The 25,739-nt window shown below is 46.0% G+C and overlaps 1 protein-coding gene and 1 long non-coding RNA gene across 3 annotated transcripts in view; one reads left to right on the forward strand and one right to left on the reverse strand.

Annotated features, from left to right (window-relative positions):
* The first annotated feature begins 668 nt into the window (after positions 1-668).
* Positions 669-25,739, forward strand: part of LOC115309041 — a 29,800-nt gene continuing 4,729 nt past the window's right edge. Inside the window, exons 1-5 of one of the 2 annotated variants that reach the window (XR_005715827.3) lie at positions 669-709; positions 3,212-3,662; positions 3,753-3,870; positions 3,960-4,076; positions 24,838-25,096. This is a non-coding gene — a long non-coding RNA (uncharacterized LOC115309041). Of the gene's footprint in view, positions 710-762; positions 803-3,211; positions 3,663-3,752; positions 3,871-3,959; positions 4,077-24,837; positions 25,097-25,739 lie in introns of those variants that run through there. The other variant, XR_006078471.1, reaches the window with a different exon arrangement.
* LOC8026835 (DNA-dependent protein kinase catalytic subunit) overlaps positions 4,935-25,739 on the reverse strand; it is a 374,591-nt gene continuing 353,786 nt past the window's right edge. The window contains exons 88-90 of the mRNA XM_029967180.4: positions 20,963-21,056; positions 17,669-17,804; positions 4,935-5,201 (exon numbers count right to left, since the gene is read on the reverse strand). Of these exons, the coding sequence (XP_029823040.2) occupies positions 5,124-5,201; positions 17,669-17,804; positions 20,963-21,056 (308 nt within the window). The 3' untranslated portion in view covers positions 4,935-5,123. The remainder of the gene's footprint in view (positions 5,202-17,668; positions 17,805-20,962; positions 21,057-25,739) is intronic.

A 25,739-nucleotide genomic window follows, 5' to 3' on the forward strand; every position in this document is an offset into this window, starting at 1 on the left:
ATAGATGGATGGTAACTGCTATGCCCCTTGTTTCGGGCGGCAACCTGAGCCACCTAGCCGACATTAGAGACTGGTGCTGATGGCAATGGAGCTGCGAATGCAAACAAGCAGCGTACAGGATGATGCTGTTTGCTTGCATTCGTGGGAGAACGGTGGCCGAGTGGGCTAACGCACCACAGCTCGGAGCACGTGTAGCGAAAGCTCGCGCTGCAGAACTCAGAGCACTGGGTTCAAATCCCCGTCCCTGCCCGGTTCGATCTGGACGAGCATCGTACCGGCTGCGTTCGTATAACCATGACTGGTGGTGCATGTTAAAGACTCCAGGTTTTCGGTCGTACCGCACTGGCCACACTGCCCATCTACAGCGAAGAAACAGTATCGCCAAATTCAGGCAGACTAACCTCGCGCTGTGTAAATATTCACACAACGACCAATTTCACTTTTTCTTTTAGCTTGCATTCGTTCCAATAAGCTTTCTATTCATTTGCGCGCTCCAATAAATTACCAGTTGCCACAAATCTCTTCAAGTAACCGCATGTTTTTTGTTTTGTTTTTTTATCACAGGGAACAAACAAATATATGAAAGAAAAGTAGAGGATCCAACATTACATTGCAATTTCTTAGCAAGCTATTCACTATCATCATCATGACTTTTTCCAGCCGTTGGAGAAAGAAGAAACTTCCATAGGCGCGGTCAGGCGCGGTTACGGTATGCTAAAACGTTCTTTACCCGCTACGCTCTCGGTCCGGTACCGGCTCGATGGTCGCGGTCGCGGTAACCCCGGCGGTCGCCCGGTACGCGGTAAGCTAAAACTCTCTATTCTAAAACTACCTAATAGGGAGTTTTAGAATAAGACGCGATCCAGGCACCATACCGTCGGTAGCTCTCAGATAAAGGGGATTGTTCTATGCAAAATCACTTCAGCTGCAAAGATTGTGTAGTGCCTGATAGATAAGTAGGTGTTGTTGATGTAATCAGTGTCGGCTATGCTGTATTCTTTGCTAATTTCACCAACAAAACTTTAGCTGCGAGAACAGCTTCGTCCCGTCGTGTTTGTTGTCTTAACTCCGCTGTTTAGAATGCACACGTTGCATTCTAACCAAACAACTTGCTTAAGTCGGGTCGCTCTCAGAAATAAATAATTGTAAAGTAATTATTTTTTAAAAAGTAATTTGGAATTAATTACTCTTCCTGTAGTAGTAATTGTAATTAAACTACTTTTGAAGCAAAGTAATTGTAATTAAATTACATTTTCAAAGTAATTGACCCATGTATGATGTCCGAGGAAGAAAAAATCCTTGATATCCTACTGACTGTTTTGTCCCGTTTTCAAAGGTTAACAATAGCTTCAAAGAGAATTTTAGGCACCACGTTGTCGCGCATGCACTTCCGAATTTTCGGCATTTACAGTTTTGACTTTTAGGTTTTAGGCAAATGTTAACGGGATACTTCAACAAAAGTTGAAATATACCCGTCGTGTTCAAAAATAGGTTGAATATGATTCACAATATCCGTAAATGACAATCACACATTTGTATTTTGAGCCTGATGGCTGTATTTTTCGTAACAGCCCACTCAGTCAAGCGCTTGGAGAGCACGTCACATCCCCCGCAGTCGAGACATAGTTCGTCTCGGGACGAGCAAAGCTGCGGCGAGGCCGACGTCGAGAGGATGTTGTCGTGGTTCCAGACACCGAAGCGGCTGCTTTTGTATGAATTTTGAGTGACGGGTTAATCTTCTATAATCTTGTAGAGGGACAATGGCGACTTCTGGGACACACAAGAGATTCTCTGAAAAAAGGGGAGTTCCACCTTCCCCTCTTTTCCCGTGGTGGCCGGAGGCGAGACAGTTATCGTCACTACCTGTCAAGGCTCCTAGACGGGCATTACAAACGAGGCGTTAGCGACATCCACCAGGTGCTCTTTGCTATAATCGTTTAATTCGTTTTAAAATTCCCTTTCGTTTTTTTAACAGGATATTGGTGTGTCCAATGTGATACTATTCCTTTGAATGCATATAGACCAAGAAATAAGTGCCGAAATTTCGTTGTTGTATCCTTTTAAAAGGGGCCCTACAATCAAATTTAAGCGTCTACCTTTTTTGCGGTTTCCACGTCTCTTGGGGTTCGGGCAAGCCAGCGGGCACGGAGAGAGTAACTAAATTTCAGTGCGTCATATTTTAACCGGAAGACGCGGAAACCTCCTACGGGGGCGATCCGCAATGCCGAAAGCGCTTAATATATGAAGTCTTTAGTCCTGGTCTTAATTACTACTGGTCAAAGCCACTAAAAGCTTCTTTTCAGTCTAAATACAAAATATAAGTGGTGTGAACCGTTTCAATTATTTATAAAAGTAGTTTTTGTTTCGCATTTTAGATTGGATAAGAAACAAATGCAGTTTATAAAGTATGGAAACAAAAAATTACCTGTCGACATACCCACCGCCAAGCGGTGGAAAAGGCGGCGCATACTATAAAGGAGTAGTGGGATCAGGCACCAACGAGCGGCGAGCGTAGAGGTCCCGGATGTATGCGGCGGCGCTGCAGTCGTACACGGGCTCGAGGATCCGATTGGTTCCGAAAGCTTTCGGCAAGCAGGTTTGGCTTGCGATCTGGCCGTTTGGCAGCGCGAAGTGGCTCCCATTGTGAACTGATGTTTACCCCGCGTTTGCTGTCGTTTGTGGCCAATGAAGTGTCATGCCGAATTAGCGTTAAATCGCGCAGCAAATGCAATGCGAGCCGCCCTGGCTGCCCGCTTCATACAGCCTATCCAGAACATGCTTTAGTGGCGGCGCCCTCTCGAGCCGTCGATACGACGGTGATAGGATGCGAACTGCTATCACCTCCAGTGGAGTCTGGACAGGAACTTGGGCACGTGCGACTCCACTCTGTACTGCCAGTGCTACGCCACCCGAAGGATTGGAGGAAACTATCCTTTCTATGAAAAAAACTGAGGGCGACGTAACTGCTGCGTGTGGAAGTCATTCAGACGAGTCTCCTGTAAGCAAATGGCCACAGGGTGGAGCTCGTCAAAAAATAAATTCACGTCATCTATGTTTTGAAGAAGGCCGCGGCTGTTCCATTGCACGATGCCTACCTTTTTCGCCGTTACTATGTAGATTTAAGAAAGTAACTAAAAAATATAATTAATAATTTACTATTACTTAAAATCTATTTTTATACACGGAGAATTTTATTTTTTTTGCCCTCCAGAAGAGTCACTGGAAGCGGAAAGAGAGGACTTTGACCCTGAGAGGAGGGTCTCTTCGTCGGACCTGAGCCCGGTCTCATCCAAGGCCTCTTCGGTTGATATTGTCGGCTGACCCTTAGGGGTTGGTAGCCCATACGGCTCGCCCGGCTTCTTCGGGGCAGGTACGTGGGGTGTAGTACAGCAGGGGGAGTGGGAGGTGCCGTCCCCTGCCCCGAGGTGGATACCGGAGGGCCAGCATCCTCCCTGCGGTTGGGACGTGGCACCACCGGCGCCAGTCCCGTGGGCTTCAAAGGGGACTTGGACGGGAGACGCAGATCGTCCAGAGACGTCTGGGTTCCCAACGATGCCATCGTTGGTTGTGCTAGTACCCTACGCACGACCTCGGCATACCCGCTGTTTCAGAGGAGACGTTTCTTTGCCTCGAGGTACAAGATGTTTCCATTCACCTTCGATGTGAGTATTTCCTTCTCCTGTTTCCATATTGGACAAGCTCAGGAGCATGCAGAGTGGCAAGCGTCACAACTCACAGGTTCGTCTTTGCAGATATCTGCAGCATGCTCTTTACTAGAGCACTTGGCGCATGTCTCGGCTCCTCTACAGCTCCGCAACCCATGGTTGAACTGTTGGCACTTGAAGCACTGCCGAGGGTTTGGCACTGGAGGTAGCCTACCTTTATGGTCTCTGGTAGGGTGGGGAATTGAATGTCAAAATAATATGTCTCGTCTTTCATTTAACACCGTCTCGGCGCAGGGTGATGCGATGTGCACCTCCAATCCCTTGACTGGAGAGATCCTCACAGAGCTCTTCCTCGGATGTTTCGAGCAAGTCATTCTCGGAGAAAACTCACTGAACGGAGCTCAGCTTGTGGTGAGGTGTCACGCTAACCTTGTAATCCGAAACGGAGTTCGAGGCGAGAGGAGCGTCACTTCGTTCTTTCGAGTACTTTCGAAACGAGGAAGAAAGAACGCTTTGCAGATGGCTTTTCAGCCTCAGAATGCATGACAAGAAACTTCAGAAATTTAAAAAAACTTGGGCATTATACTCAAGTGTGGTTGCAGGGACAGGACCTGTTTCCACTCAAGGTTGGCCCTTGCCACGTAAGAACGTGAAAAAGGAAGAGAGTGGCTTTGAGTGGCTTTCTCTGGACACGGGTTAAGCCATGCACAGCCAGGAATGGGTACATGGGTGAACCCACAACGCTCTGAGTTCGTGGTGACGCCATCAAAGGGCACACTTTCTCAAGGTGGTACAACTTTTGGCAAACCGTGAGGAGACGCCACGAGCACCAGGCACTGAGACACCGATCGTGGAAGTTTGCTTTTTCATGTTTCTCAAATGCAGCATGCTGCCAATTGAAAGCTGTAGGATCCCTCTGGCAGATGCAAGCTCCTTGCGTTCGATTGTGCCTCGGCTGCACGAGCCGTCGTGCAACGGGAGCAAAACTAGCATGTTGCTCAGTTGATGAAAGAGATGACATTGCATTTGCATTACTTGACGAGTCTGGGCGTACCGGTTGAGCGTTGGGTTCACTATCTCCAGTCCGCTTCGTTCCCAAATCTCAATTTACCCGCCTCTCCGACACACGCACATTCCTTTCACGTTCCCTATCCAAACTTTTACCGACAGACTCTCGAAAGAAGTGCTATTGCATTTAAAAGTGGCCGCGTCACGTTTCCACTAACTTCGTCATGCAGGGTACATGAGCTAAAGCAAGCAGCATCGGAATTTCCAAAACATTCATCCACATTTATTCGGTCCATTCCCGAAACCTTATGGTGCAATCCTCTTTTTTCTGCACACCCTGAGACACGTGTTTGAACAGAAATAAGGCCTTTGTGTTAGAGCAAAAGCAACAGGCCCCGAATCAGGGACACTTAAACATTGAGCACAGAGAAGGATTGGCTAGGACTAAGACTAAAGCCACGGCTCCCAGCCAGTCCACGTGAGCCCCAAGATGGCTGGGTCGGTAGCTTGCTCCAACAGACAGTCCACCTGCAGCAAATAATAGGCAGTTTCTGTAAACACTTTGCAGTGCTGTGCCAGAGACTGCGAGAAATCTGTCTGTTTTATGTCTACTTTAAAGGGGCATTGATACTGAGCTGTTTCTCTCTTTAGACAACCGGTATTGTAGTCGGTGGCTAAGAACCCAGTGGAGGCACATGCTCCTTACTTTCCCCTGGCTGTGCGCACGACCAAGAGAGGCGGCATCTACTCCATTCTTAGCCTCTCGCTGATTATAATGTGACCAAGTATACTTGCAAGCAAAGCCACTGACCCAAAAAGGTTGTTGTAGCGGAGTAATTTCCAAGACAAAAGTGGACTACCGTGGAACCCAAGTTATGCAATTCTCATGGAATAGAAGATCTGAAACGGCCTTGACGAGGAGCTTCACCACCCATTCATATAAAGAGAACCTTGACCAACTGAGGTTTACCCCTAAGTTCAAACCAACTTTAGAAACTCTCATATACTTGTGCACGTCTAAAAGCAAACCTACGTAATGATTTTAACCCGAGACTGGGGCAGAAGAAAGAGCTAGTATTACAGTGGGAAAAAAAGACAGTGACAGGCAATGTCTCTAACTCAGCTGATAACCATCAACCACAACCGCCACAGAACTACCAAACATCAAGGTTGCATGCATACCTCTCACGTACATCACAAAACAAAACTAAGCAAAACACTCATAAAGCACAACAACCTATTGGTTTAGACAAAGAAACCTTCTAGACTGCTTGAGGTCATGCACAAAAGAACAAAAAAATAAATAAAATGCTTTTGAACCGCAACACACACACACAGCAATATCTTTGGTATACACAAAAAGCTTCTAAACTCCTATTTCAAAACGTCACAATAAAAAAAAAATACAGATCATGTGAAATGTGACATACAGCCAAGGTTGCACCCTTGATGCATCACTCTACACCCTGATCTTTAAAAGACAGTCTTGACTCACAAGAGAACATGACGTACATGTGGAAGCGCTGCACAGACTAACAACTGTTTATTTTCAGTTTCTCCTTCCTCCTCTGTAGCAGAGTTTTGAAAGACAAAGATTTGCCCGATAACCCTTACGAGTGAATAGATGATGAATGTCATCGCGGGCAATAGTAGACACCGGTGTCTGAAAAGCCAAAGTTCTGGAAGGTGAATATGTACCTGAAAAGTCGTGGAAATAACAGGAATGATGAATGTCTTTGCTGGAATTTGTAGACATTTGATTTCTACCGTGTGTGTGTCTATGCTGTGGGTACCCTGGAGCTGATGGTTGCCCTGTTGTGCTAAGAGACCTCTCTATGACATTCTATTTCTTTTTGGTTCAAAGCTATAAAGAGTTCACTGATGCACCTAGCTTCCGTGCCTTTCTGAAGCCATGTGAAAAGCCTCCATGATTTCCCACTGGTCCCGTCTCGTAATATATCTAAGATGGTGGTAGTTCCAAGTACTTCGCAGCTGCATCCTGCACCGTGTGCTGCAAGGTTACCAGGTGCTTACAGCTGCCGGCTTGCATATTTGTGCTCGCCTTGTCTCTCGTTTAGACATCTCTCCGTCAATCCAAGTTATGATTTTCCACAAGCGGTATTTTGATACATTCAACAAACTTGCATTCCTGTTTTACCCTAGATTATGCTTGATATTTTCTGTTGTGTACCAGTTTGTTCACCTTCTTGCATAATCCTTTTAGCTTGAAGGGGCTTATGATAAGGCCACTCTGACTCGGTGGTTTTTGGAAATCTTTTTCATCCGGTGCGAAAAATTGTGGATGTATGGCAGCACAACAACTGGAGTCCTGTCTACTTTCTTCTCCTTGGTTTTGTCTTTCCCTGCAAGAGTATTAATGCATTTTTCTTCTATCGCCACCACTGGGGGTTCTGGGCAACCGCTTGCTTGTAGTCAGCTTATCCGTATTCGTAGGCCTTCCGACACTCTGTGGGAGCACAATTTTCTTACGACTTGGCAGACGCATCCAGAGGCGACGCTCCTCTTGCCTAGCTTGGAGTGCCCAGAGTCGCACGGCAGCATTCCTTTCTCCCGTCTCGTCTTGTACATCCAGCATGTGAGTCTGTCCCCAAATGCCATGTTGATGTCCAAGAACTGTAGGCCGCCTTTTTCCGATGATTCGGATATAAATTCCAGTCCTCTGTGTGCTTCCTTGAACTTCTTCATGATGTGTGCGTTTATCAAAAAATATACCGAAAAATCGTTATTTTGTATGAAACACATTGCAACTCCATTTTCCTGAAAGAAACGCTGCGATTCTTTATTGCCTCGTGCAAGGTAAATATCCCATAAGGCTGGTGCTCTGCATGAATCTAGCAGATGCCTTCTTTCTACGAGTATCCTTTTCTTTTCAACATGACGCGTAGAGAGTATATAGGTTCGTAGGAAACCTATGAAATCCCTGGTGCTCATCTCGCTCTGGCTTTGCATCGATGCATTCGTTCACTGACTCTAGTGCTCTTTCCTGTGGGATGTTGTAATACATGTCTTTCAGGCGCACCGAAAAGGCGGTGATGGGTTTCGTTCCTTTCAAAAATTCAATGCTTTCATTCAAGTTGTGTACCAAGAACGGATCTTCCACTTGGACAGGTGTTTTTGTAGTTCCTTTGTGATCCCATTCTGCCAGGTTCCTTTGTCTTCTATGACTCGAAATGGGCTGCCTTCTTATGCATCTTTACCGGAAAGAAAGGATTCAGACATAGTTCCTGGCTTCCTTTGACTTTCTTTGCGGTCGTTTTGAGACCTAGTTTTTCACATTCTCGTGCTAGTTGCGCTCTTGAGTTTTTCATACTTCTTTCGCTGATGCTTTTTCATTCTTCAAAGTCTAGCTTCTTGCATGGATTCTTTGGCTTTCCTTTCGTACGTCCCTTGTCCTAAAATGACAAATTCTCCTGTCTTGTCAACCAGCAGGAGGCGGCCGTTGTTTCTTCTAAGCCACAGTAAAGTGTTGTTGGTGTTCAAGCCTGGTTGAGTGGTAATTCGTCGTCTGCTGGAAACCTCCCGAGTGCCAATTCATCCAAGCACGAATTTGTCAGCGCCATCCTTCTGAACAGGGAAATTAGAACAGGTACCGACACGCTGTATGTGAGAGCATACATCAGGATGCACTTCTACACCTTGCCTCTGCGATATGGATCCGATGAAAACATGAATGCGTTGAAGATGACGTGATGAAGGAACTAAACTATAGGAACACAACACATGTAAACTATAGGAACACGACACATGTGAACGTGCAGACTGACAACTGTAATAAGGTGGTGAACTGGGCCAGTTGGTTGACATTACACATGATGGGGAAAACAGCTCAGAAAACACAAACGACAAAGAACACACACGACACGACAGCATTGTCCAGCCGTGTTTGTTTTTCTTCATTGTCCGTGTTTTCTGAGCTGTTTTCCCCATTATGCATAGAGACTAAGAACTGTTTATTTTGAGTTTCTTCTTTTTCCTCCTCTATACACGAGTTTTAAAAGACAAAGGTTTGCCTGATAATTCTTAGAGTTAAATACTGGATGATTAATGTCATTGCGGGATATCACAAACATCGGTGTTTTTTAGATACAAAGAAATGCCAGTTTTGGAAGATGAAAAATTCGGGGAAATAAGCGGCATGATAAATGTCTTTGCTGGCATTTGCAGACACTTGATCTCTCTGGTTGTTGTCAGTCTGCGCTTTCACAAGTACGTCGTGTTCTTTTCTTTTTACCATATCGTCTCATAGCGTATGTGTGTTTGTTCTGTGTAACTTTGCAACGCAGTACACCTCATAATGTCAAACCAACCAGCCCAAATTCAAGCATTATCGACTCGCAAAGGGATGATCAACCCAACTTTTTCTTTCTATTAAAATGAAGGTCGAATAACAGAAACATTCAACCCAACTAAAAAAAATGTAGAGCCCTTCCACTTCATGTGAAGATGGAGGACCAGCGAAGCTGTTATCTTTACAATGTCTAGGACGATAGAGGACGACGTCTAGGACGACCTCAAGGACAACTTATTGGACAACCTCAAGGATGACTTCTAGGATGACCTTGAGGACGACTTCTAGGACAACCTCGAGGACGACGTCTAGGATAACCTCGAGGACAACCTCTCGGATGACCTCGAGGATGACGTCTAGGACGACCTCAAGGACAACTTATTGGACAACCTCAAGGATGACTTCTAGGATGACCTTGAGGACGACTTCTAGGACAACCTCGAGGACGACGTCTAGGATAACCTCGAGGACAACCTCTCGGATGACCTCAAGGATGACGTCTAGGACGACCTCAAGGACAACTTATTGGACAACCTCAAGGATGACTTCTAGGATGACCTTGAAGACGACTTCTAGGACAACCTCGAGGACGACGTCTAGGATAACCTCGAGGACAACCTCTCGGATGACCTCAAGGATGACGTCTAGGACGACCTCAGGGACAACTTATTGGACAACCTCAAGGATGACCTTGAGGACGACTTCTAGGACAACCTCGAGGACGACGTCTAGGATAACCTCGAGGACAACCTCTCGGATGACCTCAAGGATGACGTCTAGGACGACCTCAAGGACAACCTCAAGGATGACTTCTAGGATGACCTTGAGGACGACTTCTAGGACAACCTCGAGGACGACGTCTAGGATAACCTCGAGGACAACCTCTCGGATGACCTCAAGGATGACGTCTAGGACGACCTCAAGGACAACTTATTGGACAACCTCAAGGATGACTTCTAGGATGACCTTGAGGACGACTTCTAGGACAACCTCGAGGACGACGTCTAGGATAACCTCGAGGACAACCTCTCGGATGACCTCAAGGATGACGTCTAGGACGACCTCAAGGACGATGTCTAGGATGACCTCAAGGACAACTTCTAGGACAACACCTAGAAAAATTCAGTCTTTCCACTCTAGTGAAAACTAGAGCGGAAAGGCTAGAGAGGTTGCCACCATCTATGAGCGACGGTTGCCGCCGTCGCTTATAGATGGCGGTAGCTGTCTAGAGTTTTGTGTCGACATTTAATTGCTTGTCCGTGGACACAATACTGGGAAAACTAGCGCTCTGCTGTAAAATGAACAAAAACATTGATTGAAATGGATGCACAAAGCTGCATGTTTGATCTAAACCTTGCACCCCGACTTCTAGTATACAGACAATACTAACAAGGGGACAACCAAAACATTTTGCAACTAGAGTTGCAAAAGTTTCTTCGAAGCACTACTAAACTGCGAAGAGGCCTAACTAACACAGTTCCGTATTGTTTTTATCCGGATTGTCTCTCGCAAATCTCTTCATGTTATCTACCTCGTGATATACTATTTCTGTTTCCAATCATCGTAATTATTGAATTCATCAACAGGGTTAGCTAATCCCGAATTTGCAGCATTATTCCTTATGTTTCTTTTGTGTTGTGTCAAGCTGTCATTGATGCACCTTGAAGTTTGCCTTGCATACCGTATTTGCACGAATATAACGCAAGTTTTTTTCTGAAATTACGAGCTCCAAAATGCACCTCGCGTTATATTCGGAATCGAGTTCAACCACGAGGAGCGCGAGTCTGGAGAAAGCAAGGAGGTTATAATGGGCAGGAGGTGACGTCCCTATCACCATTGCATGGAGCGAAGTGTAACGTAAGTAGGCGTGGCCACGAGCCGCAACGAGCATTTCTTGACCAATAGGAAGCCTAGTGAGTGGGCGCCGCCATTAATTTCGGTGCAAACAACCGCGTTGCCATGACATTTCCGTGGCAACGCGACTGTGTGCACCGAAAGTAATGGCGGCACCCACTGTTATTTGAAACAGCGCTTAACGGGAGACTTTTAAACCGGTATGGTCGGAATTGGATAAGATTATAATAAACGAACGCCTGGTTGCCCAGCAGAAAGTAGGTGACTAGAATTGAGACGCTCTAGACGACGCACTGTGAAGGACTTGGCGGTGCGCAACGCATTTTTTAATAAACAGCCGCAGCAGATCGCACGAGCGCGCATGCAAGCCAGGAGCGCACAGAACAATGGGCTCGCGCTTCCAGTTCTGACTTCGCTCGCACATAATGTGGAACTAAGTATAAACACTCACGCTGCAAAGCATTTGCATCGTGGACGCCCACGGCGGACGCCGACCGCATCGAAAGCTAGCCTCGTGAAGCACACGCCGGAGCAGATTAGAAAGCAGACGAACCGCCGGTGCGCTACCCCACGGCCTCGGAATGGGTGCGCAAGGCAGTCTGGGATTAAACGCCTCTTCCGGCATCACTCAGGCTGACGTCATGCCGGGTCCTGTCTGTTTAAACGTCCTTAGGAGAAAGCCATCCCTCCGGCTCAATGCAAAATATCCGGTGGGAAAAGAAGGGGGGGGGGGGGGGGGGGGGGTGGGGAAGGCAATTTATTAGCTATTGGGCCATGTGAAGGGGCAAATAGAAAACATAAAAAAGCATTTTTATCGCTTTTGTATTTGTACAACGCGCGCACAACGCAGAAACTCGGCGCGCGCGTCATGCGGGCACTGGCCAATTCGAGCCGAGCCAAGCCAAGCCAAGCCAAGCCAAGCCAAGCCGGGCCAGGTGAAGTCAACACAAGCCAAGGCCACCAATCGCATTTACGCAATCGTGCAACACGACGCATTTGTTTATGCAGAGGGACCAAAACAAGAAGTGTGATCGTGTATCGGATTCAGCAGTCCTTTTTTTTTTTTTTTTTTTTCATTGCGCATTGTGAGGAACAGTGAGGATGAGTGCTGTCAAAACAAACTGATATTTCTTCCATTTCCATTGACTTTTCACATCTGCTATGCCCCCGAGTGCGAGAAATTGACGCGGCCTCGGTTCGCGTTATAATAGTAATAATTTTTTTTTTCTTTTTGAGGGCATCAAAACCTGCCCTCGCGTTATATTCGTGGTCGCGTTATATTCGTGAAAATACGGTACCTAAAAGTCAAAGGTATTTCATAAACCACTCCATTTTTGCAGGTGACTGACTTCTCACATGCACTTTTTTGCATCCATTCATACCTGTCTGGAAAGGTGCGACTATATATACTTAACTTAAAATCTGAACTGGAGACTCGCTAATTCATATTGAAGAAGGATTGTGCTAGCAGCATGGCAAAAAAAGTTCAGAAACAGTGATATAAAAAAAAAGTTGCCATTCAAAAAATTGACCGCATCTCCACGTGGTTAATGATGTTGATTGGGGCGAAGCTCTGGTGGTGCTGATTTTTTTTTTTTTATTGCTCTTAGGTAGTGTTGAGTTCCGGGTTCATTTTCATCCATGTCAGAAAGAGAGTGTGTGGTATGGAACGTGGTTATATATGCAGTTGGGCATTTGACCACAGCGCCCTCTCGTCTCTAAACGTTGAGCCAATGCATGCAAAGTTTAACGCGATTATATACGCATTTGACTGCAGCATCCTCTCCTGTATAGACGTTGAGCGGTTACATGCAACGTTACATCCGTGACATCCCCGGCTCTTGAGTTACTACCACATCTCAGAGCCCCCTACTCGTCCCGCAGTCGTGGCCGAGTGATTAAGGCGATGGACTAGAAATCCCTTGGGGTCTCCCCGCACAGGTTCAAATCCTGTCCACTGCGCAAACTTTTTTTTTATCATTTTTTATTTATTTCTCGCTCTACACGAGCACGTGAGCACGTGAGCTCACGAGCACGAGCACCAGCAAGATCGATGTGAGCACGGACGCCGGACGGACAAGACTAGACCCTAAGGAGCTTCGCCCCTAAAACTGTAAAGGCGGGGGTATAGTTAAATCATTAACCAGGAATGCACTAGACAGGTACCGTATTTTCCGGTGTATAAGACGCACCTTTGTATAAGACGCACCCACCCTATATGCAGGCTTTCATTGAAAAAGTTGGTATATAAGACGCACCCGTGTATAAGACGCACCCGAATTTATCCACATAGGCTAACGAAACTAATTCAAGTTCAGGCCACCGCGCCTTCTTTCCGCGGTCAGCCTTTTTTCCACTTTTCATCGCCTGTAGTTTGGTGGACGACTGTCGCCATGTGCGAATCATCTTCTCGGTGACGTCGAAACGGCGACCTGCAGCCCGGTTACCGTGTTCGGTAGCGTACTCGACCGCAGATAATTTAAACTTCGCTGTGTAGCTCTTGCGCGACTGCGGTGGCATATTGTAGCAAGACCGGGCAGATGGCAGGAAAACACGACGACGCACGTACGCAGAGCGAACAAAGATGAAAATGGCGACTGAAAAAGAGAGGCGGCTTGTCCTGGCTTGTCTTGGCGAGAAGCGTGATTGTCGCCATCTGTTGGCATTTCACATTACTTACGCCTGGGACCTCCGCATCCGCAACGACCGCATGTTTGCAATCTTGGAGTTCACCTAAAACGTGGCACGCGGTGGTCCCCGTATTGAAGTATCACCGTGTTACGACCGCGTGATCGGTAGCGATATTTTGTTTTTGGTGAAACAAGCTTGAACATCAACCGAGTAAATTTCAAATTTCTGAACTCGCAAAAAAAAAAAATAATTCGCGTATAAGACGCACCGTTGTATAAGACGCACCAGCAAGAACTTTTGAAAAAAGCCGCGTCTTATACACCGGAAAATACGGTATTTTATTCATTTTATGACTCAATCATTGAAAAGACAGTGGAAAAGATTGAAATGCCAGTTATAAAGAGTTAATCAGAAAACAATTATGTTTACGATTTGCAGGCGAAAGTGAAGGAGAAGTGAAGGCGACGCATGTTCCTTCCTTTTCGTCACTCACCCGTGAACAAAGGATCAAAGTGGTCCTGAAACGTCGAGTAAATGTTTATTAAATGTTTGGTTATTGTCCCTATTTTTGGCTTCATGTCTACTCCTAACCAGGCAGAGGGCTACCGAACGTTTATTTTCAAGTTGAGTAGACATCGTTTTCAGTTCAAATTTTCAGTTAAGTAGACTCGCACCATATCAGACAATTTCGAGTGGATGCAAAAAAGCCCGCCCACCATGAGAAATCAGTCGCCTGCGAAAATGGAGTGGTCTATGAGACACCTATGGCTTTTAAGTACGTAGGGCAAACTTCAAGGTGTATTAACGACAGGTTCATGCAACACTAAAGAAACAAAGAATAATGCTGCAGATTTGGTATTAGCTCAGTGCTCAGTGGTCGGGAACAGAAATAGTACACCCAGAGCTAGATAACAAAGACAGTTGTTAGAGAGAAAACCCGGATAAAAACAATAGGAAATAAGTCAGGCCTCTTTTCAAGTTGGTAATACAGTGCAATCCACTTATAAAAATACCGCATTAATAACAATGTACTGCTTATAACAATCACTTTCTAGAATAGAGTGATCAGTTTCTAGTCCAGATACAATGATAACAGGTTTTAACAATTGAATTTTCGCATTTTCTCAGTTGTTATCAACCCGCGGCCATATGCAAGCAAGTAGTCTGGGAAATGGCAGAGAGCAGACGCTGTTCCGGCGAGCGTCTACACACCAGTGCAGATTGCTGCAACAGCCGGTGGAAATGAGCCACTTTTGGAGCTCCGTAGCGGAGAAACAACTTTCTCCTCAGCACTGGATCAAGCACCAGTCTGGTGGGGGATGCAGCGATAAGGGCAACCGTGGCTGGGGGAGCAACACTGTCACGAGCAACGTTGCCTTTGTCTTACCGCCGGGTGGTCTCAGACAACACTTCTGTGCCGCGTGCGTTGGACAGGGGGATCATGCAAGCAACGGTTCCTCCAGGTGCCAGACGTTTGCCGGGACATTGCGCTGGACAGAGACTTTCTTGGCACTAGTGGTATTTCCGTACATGTTGCTAAAAGCTTGGACACTGGGGTGTGAACACCAGAGGCCTTTTGCCAAAGGGCGAAAGCCAGAGAGAAGAGGCCATCCCGTCCACGAATGAAGAGGTGTACAGTTTGTACAGTTTGGAAGATCTGTTTGCCGAGAGCGGAGAAGACAAAAAGACGGAGGAAGGAAAAGCTACAGATGCCCGGTACTTGCAGAAAGACAAGCCAGAGGTTGATGATGCTGAAAATCCAGATGTGGCTTTGCAGGGACGATTTTGCACGATTTTTAAGAAAAGTCTTGGCTGCACCAGATGAATGGAGCAATGCATAAACACTGGGGAGTCCTCTCCAACCCGGTGCAGGCTTCGCCCAGTCAACGCTCAAAAGCGGCAGATCATGGACGACTGCATCGAAGACCTGCTGCGACAGGACCTAATCCAACCAAGTTCCAGCCACTGGTCACGTGCGCTCGTCTTTCGCTCGAGACGCTAAAGAACCTAGGCAAACTTCTGGTGCGTCACCAGAAATGTGAATGCGTAGTACTTCTGCACGACTTCCCCGCCTCCAACATGTAGCAGCAGAGCAGTCCAGGTCGTCTTCCTTGTGGTACTTTGTTGCATGTTGGTAGATCGTGAAGCTCTTCTTCCAGTCGCTGCAGTTCTCTGCGGGGCTGGCGGCCGCCGAGAAGACTTAAAGGGGTGGAAAAAACAATGCCGTCGCTTCTGCAGTAGATGCTGCTTACTCGCTCACCCGGCCATGTTATGCGTGGGTTCTTTTAGAGTGATGGATGACCAGGATAAAGATGGATTTTTAGAAACATGTCGTTTATTGTTACAATGGCTCCTGGCTGGTTCTGCAACAAGTAGCCAGCAGGCCTAACACAACACTAGATCTATGGTGTTACAACATAGGGGGCGCTAGCTTTCCTTGCATATATAACAGTGGCCTACCACTAGAACTGAACTTTGAACATTGTTATATTACCATTTCAAGGAGAGGTGATTGTTAGGATGTAAAGCAGCCGCCATGCCGGTTGTTGCCGGTTGTTGCCGGTTGTTGGTGCAGAACGAGAAAAAAAAAGAACAGGGGCTATTATCCGAGCACTGGGGCTCGGATAAGATGGTGTTTTGTGAGTAAAACGAGTCTGAACCGTAACACGTTATAAAGGAATTGCACTGCAGAGAAAGTTTTGCAACTCTAGTTGCAACATGTTTGGCTTTTTCTCTTGTTCGTTTTGTCTGTATACTCTAGAAGTCAGGGTGCGAGGTTTGGGTCTATCACGCAGCTTTGTGCATCCTGTTTCAATCAACTTCTTTTTTTTTAGTTGGGTAAAATGTTTTTGTTAGTCTACTCTATTTGTTTTTGCAGAAACAAAAACTTAGGTTCATCACCTTTTTGTGAGTCAAGACTATCTTGTAAAGATCAGGGTGTAGAGTGATACACCAAGGGTGCAACCTTCGCTGTGTCTGACGATATAAGTTTCTATTTTTAATGCAACCTTTTGATATATGAGTTAGATTAAGGGGAGACACTGCCCAGAAAAAAAAAAATTCTGCAAAAAAAGTTGATTTTTAGAAACAACATATTTACATCCACCTACATCTAGAGAGTATTCGCGAGAAGTTTAATTAATTTTCCCTGCATACTTAATTTTTTATAAATTATTTTCTGTCCACCAAAGCTAAAGAAAAGGTAGGGTTTGGAGCACTTCAAACACATTTTTTTCCGTTCCACTTTTTGGTATAAATTCCATTTTAGTCAGTCTATCGTTTGATAATGGCAAAACAGGGAAGGCTCATTCTTCCTTTTTCCTCACTGAAATTTAATAAGGAATGCGGCTATGGAACTTTTTTGTCACTTTACGGATGTCTTTTATAAAAAATGTTGACATTTTGTAGAAGACACAGAAGACCAAAAAGTTGACCAATTTTGGAGAAGAGAAAATTTATAGAAATAAATTACTTTTTAGAAAGAAATGTTCCATAGCCGCACCCTCTAGACATTCTGCTACATATCTAGCAAATAAAAATCTTGAATATTGTGATAGTTTTCTCACAATAGATTAACTAAACAATGTAGGCGTGTTGCTGATAGAAGCTACTCTAATTTCCTTCTCATTTAACCGACAGACCTGAAATTTTGTTATACACCCTCTAGCATGACCACCAGACTACCCTGCAAATTTCATTAATTTTAATACAAGAGTTCAAAAGTTGACACCCTAGGGGGTGTGTCCCCTTAAGCCTTTCATGTAAGCCAAAAATATTGCAGTGAGTGTGTCGCAGTTCAAAAGCACTGGATATTTTTTGTTCTTTTGTGCGTGACCTTAAGAAGTCCAGAAGGTTTTTTGTTTAAACCAAAAGATGGTTGTGCTCTGTTAAGTTGTTTGACTTAGATTGTTTTGTGGTGTAGGTAAGAAGTATGCACACAACCTCGAAAAACAGGACGTTTGGTAGTTCTGTGGTGGTTGTGGTTCTGTACATAAGGAAGGTGATTGAATAAAACTGTCAGCTGAGTTAAAGACATTGCCTGTCCCTGTTACTTCCACTGTAAAAAAATCTTCTGCCTCGAGCTAAAATCATCATGGCAAACTTGCACCAGCTTGCCTGCACACTGACTTGTTTTGTGCCAAGCTCAGTCATCTAAGGTCAGCGGCTGCAGCAGTAAGCTCTGCCGCAGAGGAGTGCATACCTGGTCCCTTGGTGACAGCTTGTCGCCCCGAGCAAAGCGTCGTCTCATGCGCGACTCCACACCAGGCGCGCCCAGGCACACAAGCTCCAAACTCGCAAAGTCGGGCTGGTTCGTTTTGCGCAGCTTTAATTCATCCCTTGAAAAGAAAGAGGAAGAAATGAATTGACACAATGTCACTTCAAACCACATGACACCATGATGTCACAGTGTCCTGTCTTTTGATTAAGTTTTATGTGATGTGTCACAGTGTTAGGTCATAATGTTACATGATGTCATGTCGTGTGACCACATGATGCGTTGTCAGGTCGTTGCATGGCACCATGACCTCTAAATGTCATATGACATTATGGTGTGACATGACATTGTCACAGTCTCATGTCATATGATGTCACATAATGTCATTGTGTCACATGACATGACAGTGGCACAAATATTTAGTGTCATTTTGATCTATCTATCAAACTGTCGTCTTGATCTATCCATCAAAACGCCAAAGTGCTGAGAGCTGGCCCTTTAAAGGGGTGGTGCAAGGATTTTCGGACTTCGGTCAAAGATTTCTGGAAGTTGCCCCCTGACACTTCTGAGGTAAAGAACAGAAAACCGATTTCGGCTGCGTGTCCTAGTTGTTGCGTAAAAAAAAGATAAAGATTGGCATTTCGGGCACCCCTCAACTCACTCCCAGTCTTCAGGGTCACACCTGGTCGCACTCCCAGTGACGTCATTCGGAGTGCCATGTAGCTTCCCGTGTGCTATCTCGGAGGGCGCTTCCCCTCCCTCTCTCTGCGTACATTAGCGGGCGCTATGCTGCAGCTTAGAGCCGAGCGAGGTCACGTAATCTTTCCGCCGTAGTTCCTTCGGCTGCCACTTGGGGCTGCAGGTGGGGGAAAAAGCTCGGCTTTTGCTTTGCGATTATGCAGCAGAATCGCGACATTTTTAATAAAAGAGGTGTTTTCTGTATCCTCCGGGACGCGATAAACAACGTAAAAGGGACGAGATGCAAATTCTTTTGATCATAATATTGTTGCACCGCCCCTTTAAATGCTATGCATCTAAGAATCTAGGGCTCGCTAAGCACAGCACATTACAGTCATTCTTTTGTATATGAGACAACCTGTGTACTCTCTTTTTATCTATTCGCAGCCTCGGATTTTTCATTATAGAAAATTCCAATGCCCCGTGATTATAGTGCTCAACTGAGAGTGATTTCGGTATGCATCCATAACGAACAGCTAGATTAACGCACCCTGCAGATTTGTGGGGGACAGTGGCCAAGTGTAGAGGCACAGCAAGTGGAGCTCATGCTGCAGGCCCCAGGGGGTTCAATTTCCACCCCTGCCCATTTTGATCTGGACGAGCACACTACCGGCGTGTTGTCGCGTACTGCTCGGTGCATGTTAAAGAGCCCAGGATAGCAGTCATACTGCACTGGCCAATTTACCAACACCTGACATCCACCGACTAACTTACTGCTGTCTAAGCAAAAACACACAGCACCTAAATCAACCTGCAGTTCCCTGTTATCTTACTTTAATTTTGAACATCTATTAAGCTCCGACAGCACTATTACGGCATTTTACGAAATCTCCGCGAGGCCCACGAGTCTCGTGCCTTTCACAATATCGAATGAAAGCTTCGTATTTCACACGGGGGCAATGCGCATTTTGAAATATATGATCAAGTTACGTCACAGTGATCTCGTCAAGCGCACGAGACTACCGTAATATCCAGAGTCGTCGTCCATCCCCGAAACGCCGCCGCCACCACTTTTTCGGCAAATATCGATTTCCAAAAAGCACTGCAGTCATCGCCAACCCCTACAAATTCCCCAACGCTGACTCCGTGATCCGCGCACATTCATCCTACCAGAATGATGCGGCCGTGGACCTTTCAGTTGGAGGATGTCCGTGACAAAGGAAAACAAAGGAGGAAAGACGCTTCACTTTGTTCACGTATTTCCTCCCCGATTTCCGCAACCCGAAGTTGTCTACATCCGTGCGAAAGAAAAACAATAAAGATAAGAAAATAAAACTTTGTCTTGCTTAAAAAAAAAATTAGTTCGGAAAAAAAAAAAAAATTTGTTCGGACAAAAAAAAAAAGTCGGGAAGATAACACAAGCATTAACCCATCCAGGGATGGTAAGTCAGCAAATTCCCCATATCCTGAAATGAAACCGTGGAGTGTAAGCTCAAAGTCCGTCTCCACCGAAATCACCGCAAACGCGCTCCTTCTCCCGAAACATCGCGGCCGCGGTTGGCAAGGCTGTGCAATGTTTGAGACAAAGCCGATAGGTGAATAAAGCTACGTGCTGCTTTCGCTCGTCTACCTCGGTTGCCCACCTTGCACACTTTGACGCTGCTTTCGCTGGTTTCCTGCACGCGCAACGGCAATTCCACCCCGTGCCTTGGCCTCCTCCCTCTCGCCTTTGTCCTTCGCTCCTCTCTACGCTTCCCTTTCCACTGTTAGGTCCCCAAACGGACACCATCAGATTTTCCTGTCATGTACGTACTAATGATAATGCATTAAAAAAGTGCTTCACTTCCTCTTGAATGTACAAAAGTACGCAGAATTATTTTTTTAAAATTTACGGCGCATGTTTTATAATTGCCACGTGTTGATCATAACACATTGAAAGTTCACGCGCAACAGCATACTCCCACTGATCTAGAGTGCAACGTCATCATCACCATCGTGTTTATTTTATGTGCTCACGAACAGCGAGATTGCCTTAATTATGATGCGCAGAAAAGATTACACATTTGAGATGTCGATGCTCGATCGATAATGTCGTTATAGAGTATTCTACGAGGGTCATAAAAACTAGCTAAGGTGACGTAAAATAATAATAACAACAAAGCCATAAAACTAGAACACAAATAAGGAATGTAAATTAAAAATAACTAACACAGAGCTCACTCCAAGTACCTTTTTACATATGGAATAAATAATTAAAGATTAGTTGGGGAAGATCTAACAAGTTGAAAGCCTCAGTTCAAGATGTCGGTACTGGTTGTGCTGAATGTGCTATAGAAATGTTGTATGCGGTTCGTAGGACTCGTTAGGTTAGGCGTCTTAAAAAAAAACTGGAATATATTTTACTTTCTACCGAGAGAGGGCACCACCAATCTGTAAAGCGTGGTGATTTCAGATTGATTCCACTGTCCGGTGCACTCCTAGGCCCCGATTTTTTGGTGGTATCATTTTGAAAGTACCATACTCCAAAGGATTAAAAAACAACAGTACGAGTCACTCTCTCAGAACCCATGGCAGGAAACAAGAGAAGATAAACCAACTTGCCGGAGAATGTAGCTCGGATGTCCGCCTTCCAGCTTTTGCCGGACAATGGACACTTTCTGACGCGGGAACCAGTCCAGGGAAACCTCCCTTGCCCCTGGAGAAAAGGGGAACAAAAAATGCAGTCGTTGAACTTTGAGCGTGTCGCACGTTGCTTGCGCAATCGTCCTCTTAACGAAGTTGCTGCTCGAAGAAGTTGTACTACAACGTTCCAAGACTGCTCATATTCCTTGGCATTCGCTCGTCTTTCTGGTAACATAATTTTCCTCAAAAAGGTAAAGATAGAGCCGAGGCTATCTCGGTTCGCCGGGAAGAGCAGCAACCAGTGTTTGGGAAATTTAGATGCACGAAATAAATCCTTGTCAAGAATCCGTTGAGCAAAACTGGCAGCCGCCAAATTTTTGGGCATGAGTTTCTGCTCGAAGTGTGCGATTAGATCCGAGTTTGTGTCGAGTGGCGAGGCAGTGCTTGCGTCAAATCCATTTGGACCCGACTATGCAGCAAACGTTGGTTGCCGCACTCGTGTCCAATGCACGACGAAAGTGCACGCTCAAATTCTGCTGGCCTCAGAGCAGCTACAGCAGGGCATGCACTTTTAGGGGCATGCACTTTTAGGGGCATGCCCTTAGGGTCTAGCCTTGTCCATCCGTCTGGCGTCCATGCTCACATCGATCGCACTGCCTCCGGGATTGGCTCAGATTGAAAAAAAAAAAAAAAATGTACGCCCGCACGGGGGTTTAAACCCAGGACCGCTTGCTTACGAAGCAGACGTCTTAACCATTACGCTACACTCCAACGTTGCATGTAGCCACTCAACGTCTACACAGGAGAGGGCGCTGCGGTCAAATGCGTATATAATCGCATTAAACTTTGCATGCATTGGCTCAACATTTATAGACGAGAGGGCGCCGCGGTCAAATGCTCAGCTGCGTATATAACCACGATCCATACCACACATTCTCTTTCTGACATGGACCGTTGACTTAAGGGGAGGCACGGCCTAGGAATCGCGATTTTTTCAAAAAAGTCACATTTTTGGAAAATAGGCTGACCAGCTTCTACAACTCATAAAGAATGCTGTCCAAAAATTTTATTCCTGTAAGTAAAGTATTTACTCCGAAATAAATTATTTTCGACGTGCTGGCGGCCTCACGTGCGCGCCGACAATGCGGCCGATTACGAAAATGTGCCATTTTCAAAGCGCGCTCCCTCCGCGTTTCTTAGGACTAGCATGGACAGGCCCCCCTCGTTGGAATGAGCGTCTCGCTCTCTTTCGTTCTATTCGCAGCACTGTTCGCGATATCGCGCTCACAGACCGTAAAACCCCGTAGAAAACATAGCTGTGCACGCTCTTATTGGTCAAGCTGGTGAAACAAGAGCTCCGATTCGCTAGGATGAGCCACGTGACATGGCTCGTCCTAGCGAATCAGGAAGCTCTGTTGGAAATTGGCATACAGCCAGGGAGCTACCAAGCGTCATACGGAGAGAGGGCCACCAAGATGAAGGTTGCGAAGGCCCAAGTGAAAGCGCTCGAGTCCTCCAAGATGTCCCACAAAAAAAGGAAGATGGATGCTGTGGCCGAGGCACAGAGGGACCGTGCAGAGGAAGGAGTGACATATGCCCCTGGAGCATTTTAGATGAAATGGCAAGCCCCATCTAAACTAAAACACTGTTCGAACGTTCAAACCCGTTTTTCTCAGCTTCATGTTTTCACCATTTTTCACAGCTCTAAGACTATCGTTCGATGAGTTAAGCGCCCCCAAGTCTAATGTATGGCTTTTTTGGCATGAAATTTACTGGAGAACTCGGCTATGCGCTTACTTTTTGCAGATTGTTATTTCTTCACACAAAAATGTTGACGTTTGTGAAACAAGAAAAAAATTAAAAATTCATACCATTATTGAAAGTTAATTTTTACATGAAATATGGCCTTAAAAATTATTTCAAGCCTACTACCGATTAGTTTAGTCATTCAGCATTATATCCCAACAAAGAAATTGTGCCTTTTTATTCATGTTTTGAAACAATAGTTTTTTTCCTTTGGCACGGCTACATGTACATTTTTTTCAACAAATAAGGCTGTAACTTGTCAAAGAATAAACCTTTTGGGTTGAAAGTTGGTGTAGCCTCCTAAGTTTTGACGTTTAACATACGCTAAAAATTTCATTGACCTGGCACAAATACTTAAAAAGTAGACCCTCCAAGGGAGTGCCTCCCCTTAAGCGGTGGAGATGCGTTCCCACAGCTTCTAGCGGATCCAAAGCTGATCCGCTAGAGGAACCACTGGCTCTGCATTTCACCGACCATAAAGCAATATTAATGAATTCGAAACGCAACCCGGAACTCAGCACTACCTATGAGCAATAAAAACAAATCAGCACCATCAGCACTACCTATGAACAATAAAATCAGTATCATCAGCACCACCAGAGCTTCGCCCCAGTCAACATCATTCACCACGTGGAGACACGGCCTCTTTTTTTTTTTTTTGAAAAGGAATGACGTAGAATAAAACCCTGTCTGTTCATTTTGCCATTACTTGCAGTCAATTAACTCTCAACAATACCAAGTCGATGAACAGAATGAAACGCTTGCAATTAAGCAAACTCTGATCTAAAATAAACACACTTTATGGTGCACCGTGCATTCACCAGGGCGCCTATCAAACCACTCTGCCATTTTGGCCGCGAGGCAGCTAAGTAGCTGCGCCTCAGACACGATCATATGGTTGTGTCGCCGCGGGGTCGATCGGGATCTCGAATTCGACTCCCGACGTGCCGCTTTCTCTCCTAGCCGCTGGATGGTGCTGCAGGCGCCCCGTGGCGGGCGAGGGGAAACCTCCTCGTCCGTCGATCGATATATGGTGTTGTATATACTCGGTAGACAGGGGGCGGAGAGTCTCTTAGAACTCCGGACGAGACCGAGACGCAGGCAGGTGGGTGGCGACCGGATCTAGGATATAGTGGGACACGTGGCCTGGGGGCCTTCTTTGTGTTTAGCTTTTGGCTTAACGCGCGTTTGTAAATATTTGTGTAATGTAGCTTGTATTTGTAGTTTAGATTGGGTGTTTTGTAGAGTTGTGTTTTATTGTACAATTAAACTGGGAGTGGAATCCTGCTCCTGTGAAAGAACCAGGCTGGACTCGGGTTGTTGATGGACCATGTGGGAAACGGCGAATCGGCGGCAGTACGCGATTTCCTACAACTTTAACTGCACGTTTTCTATTGACACACTTTTAAGTAGTTCCGTCGACATGCCACGGCAAGCATGCTCTGTACAACAACAAAGGTAAGGTTATCCCTTAGACCCAACTTACTGACATCAATATTTTTATACAAACCTGTCTTTTGATGAACAATAATTTTTATGCATGTTTTGATTGGTATATAGACATGCTTGTGTGCTTTCATATTTTACGCGGTGATATTTTATATATGAATTTGCAGAGTATTTCTACTGTGTGTGCTTAACCCAGTAGGCTTTCCAGCTGTTGGCTGGCATAAGAAAAAATATAAATATTGATCGATCGATTGATTGATTGTGAGTGTCCTCCTCACAGAAGAAATGTTCTACAATGGTCAAAGCAGTTTCTGCATTGGCGGCGCTGGAACAAAGAGCGACTTGAAGATTCTTCATTGGAACCGCTATTACTTCGTAGCACCACACTAGGCACAGCTTCGTTATGTCTGAAAGTGGATGGCAGACCTCTCCGTGTTTGTCAACTGTGGGAGCCACTGGTTTCCATCCCTTGAGAAAGGCCACGGATGTCCTGGCCAAAATCGTTTCGCTTGTAGCCTGCTCATTCCGTATGGTGTCGGGGAGGGCATGTAACCATGCTGGCCAACTCTCGCACTCCTCCGCACGTCTCCCGTTTTCAGGGAGCTCCCGGCGGACCTCGCGGGACTGTCGGGCCTTCCCTCCTCCGAGCGGGTGGCCGTCTGGTCAAGCAGTCCTGGATCGGACTCCGGGCGACGGGTCGAGTTGTGGCGTGAGCTCGTCCGATCGACAATGACTCGACGCTAGCGATTCCCCGTTGGCGAACCCGGCACAGCGACCGCCCTCACTGGTAGCCGTGGGATGTGCGGTGGGACGAGCATTGACGTTCCCCTCGCCACTGCGTGGTTTCCGGACAAAAAGGTACGTAATCCCTACACAACCTATGTGTAATTGTTGGACAAAATATCCTCGAGGTAATGTTATGCATGTGCGCTCCACAATCGGAGCAGCCAGGTCCTGCATCTCTTCCCTAAGGACAGTCCAACAGACGATGGGGTAAGCGAGGTTGTGCTTCGCTTAGCTTGGCCATGCAGCCGCACCGTTTGCTTCGATGGCAACGAATGAGCACACGCTGGGTGACCGGGCCATCATTGTTGTACACGCACAGATGCAGCAATAGACCAAAGCATGCATGGCCGCATGCTTGGGGTGGATCCAACATTTGCGGGGAGTTTTCATGCTCCCGAAGTGAATGCACCAAAATATCCTTTGAACTAACCAGGTCCAGAGGTTAGCCTTCCATAGCATTGTAGCTACTATTGCGGGGACCTACCCCAACTTCAAACTAACCGAAAAATGTATACAATGACTGGGAATTACCGCGAGTACAGTATTATCCCGAGAGACAGCCCTAGGGGTGTGCGAATACTCGAATATACGAATTCGAATCGAATAGAAAGTTCCCGAATAATTCGATTCGCGAATCGAATTCCTAGTATTCGGTTTCTCGAATATTCAATATATTCGGCCAAAGACGCGCGGTGGGCGCGGAGCAAACAAAAAA

This window comes from Ixodes scapularis, unplaced genomic scaffold (assembly GCF_016920785.2).
Source record: "Ixodes scapularis isolate PalLabHiFi unplaced genomic scaffold, ASM1692078v2 PGA_scaffold6__148_contigs__length_123643588, whole genome shotgun sequence".
NCBI classification, from domain to species: Eukaryota; Metazoa; Arthropoda; class Arachnida; order Ixodida; family Ixodidae; genus Ixodes; species Ixodes scapularis.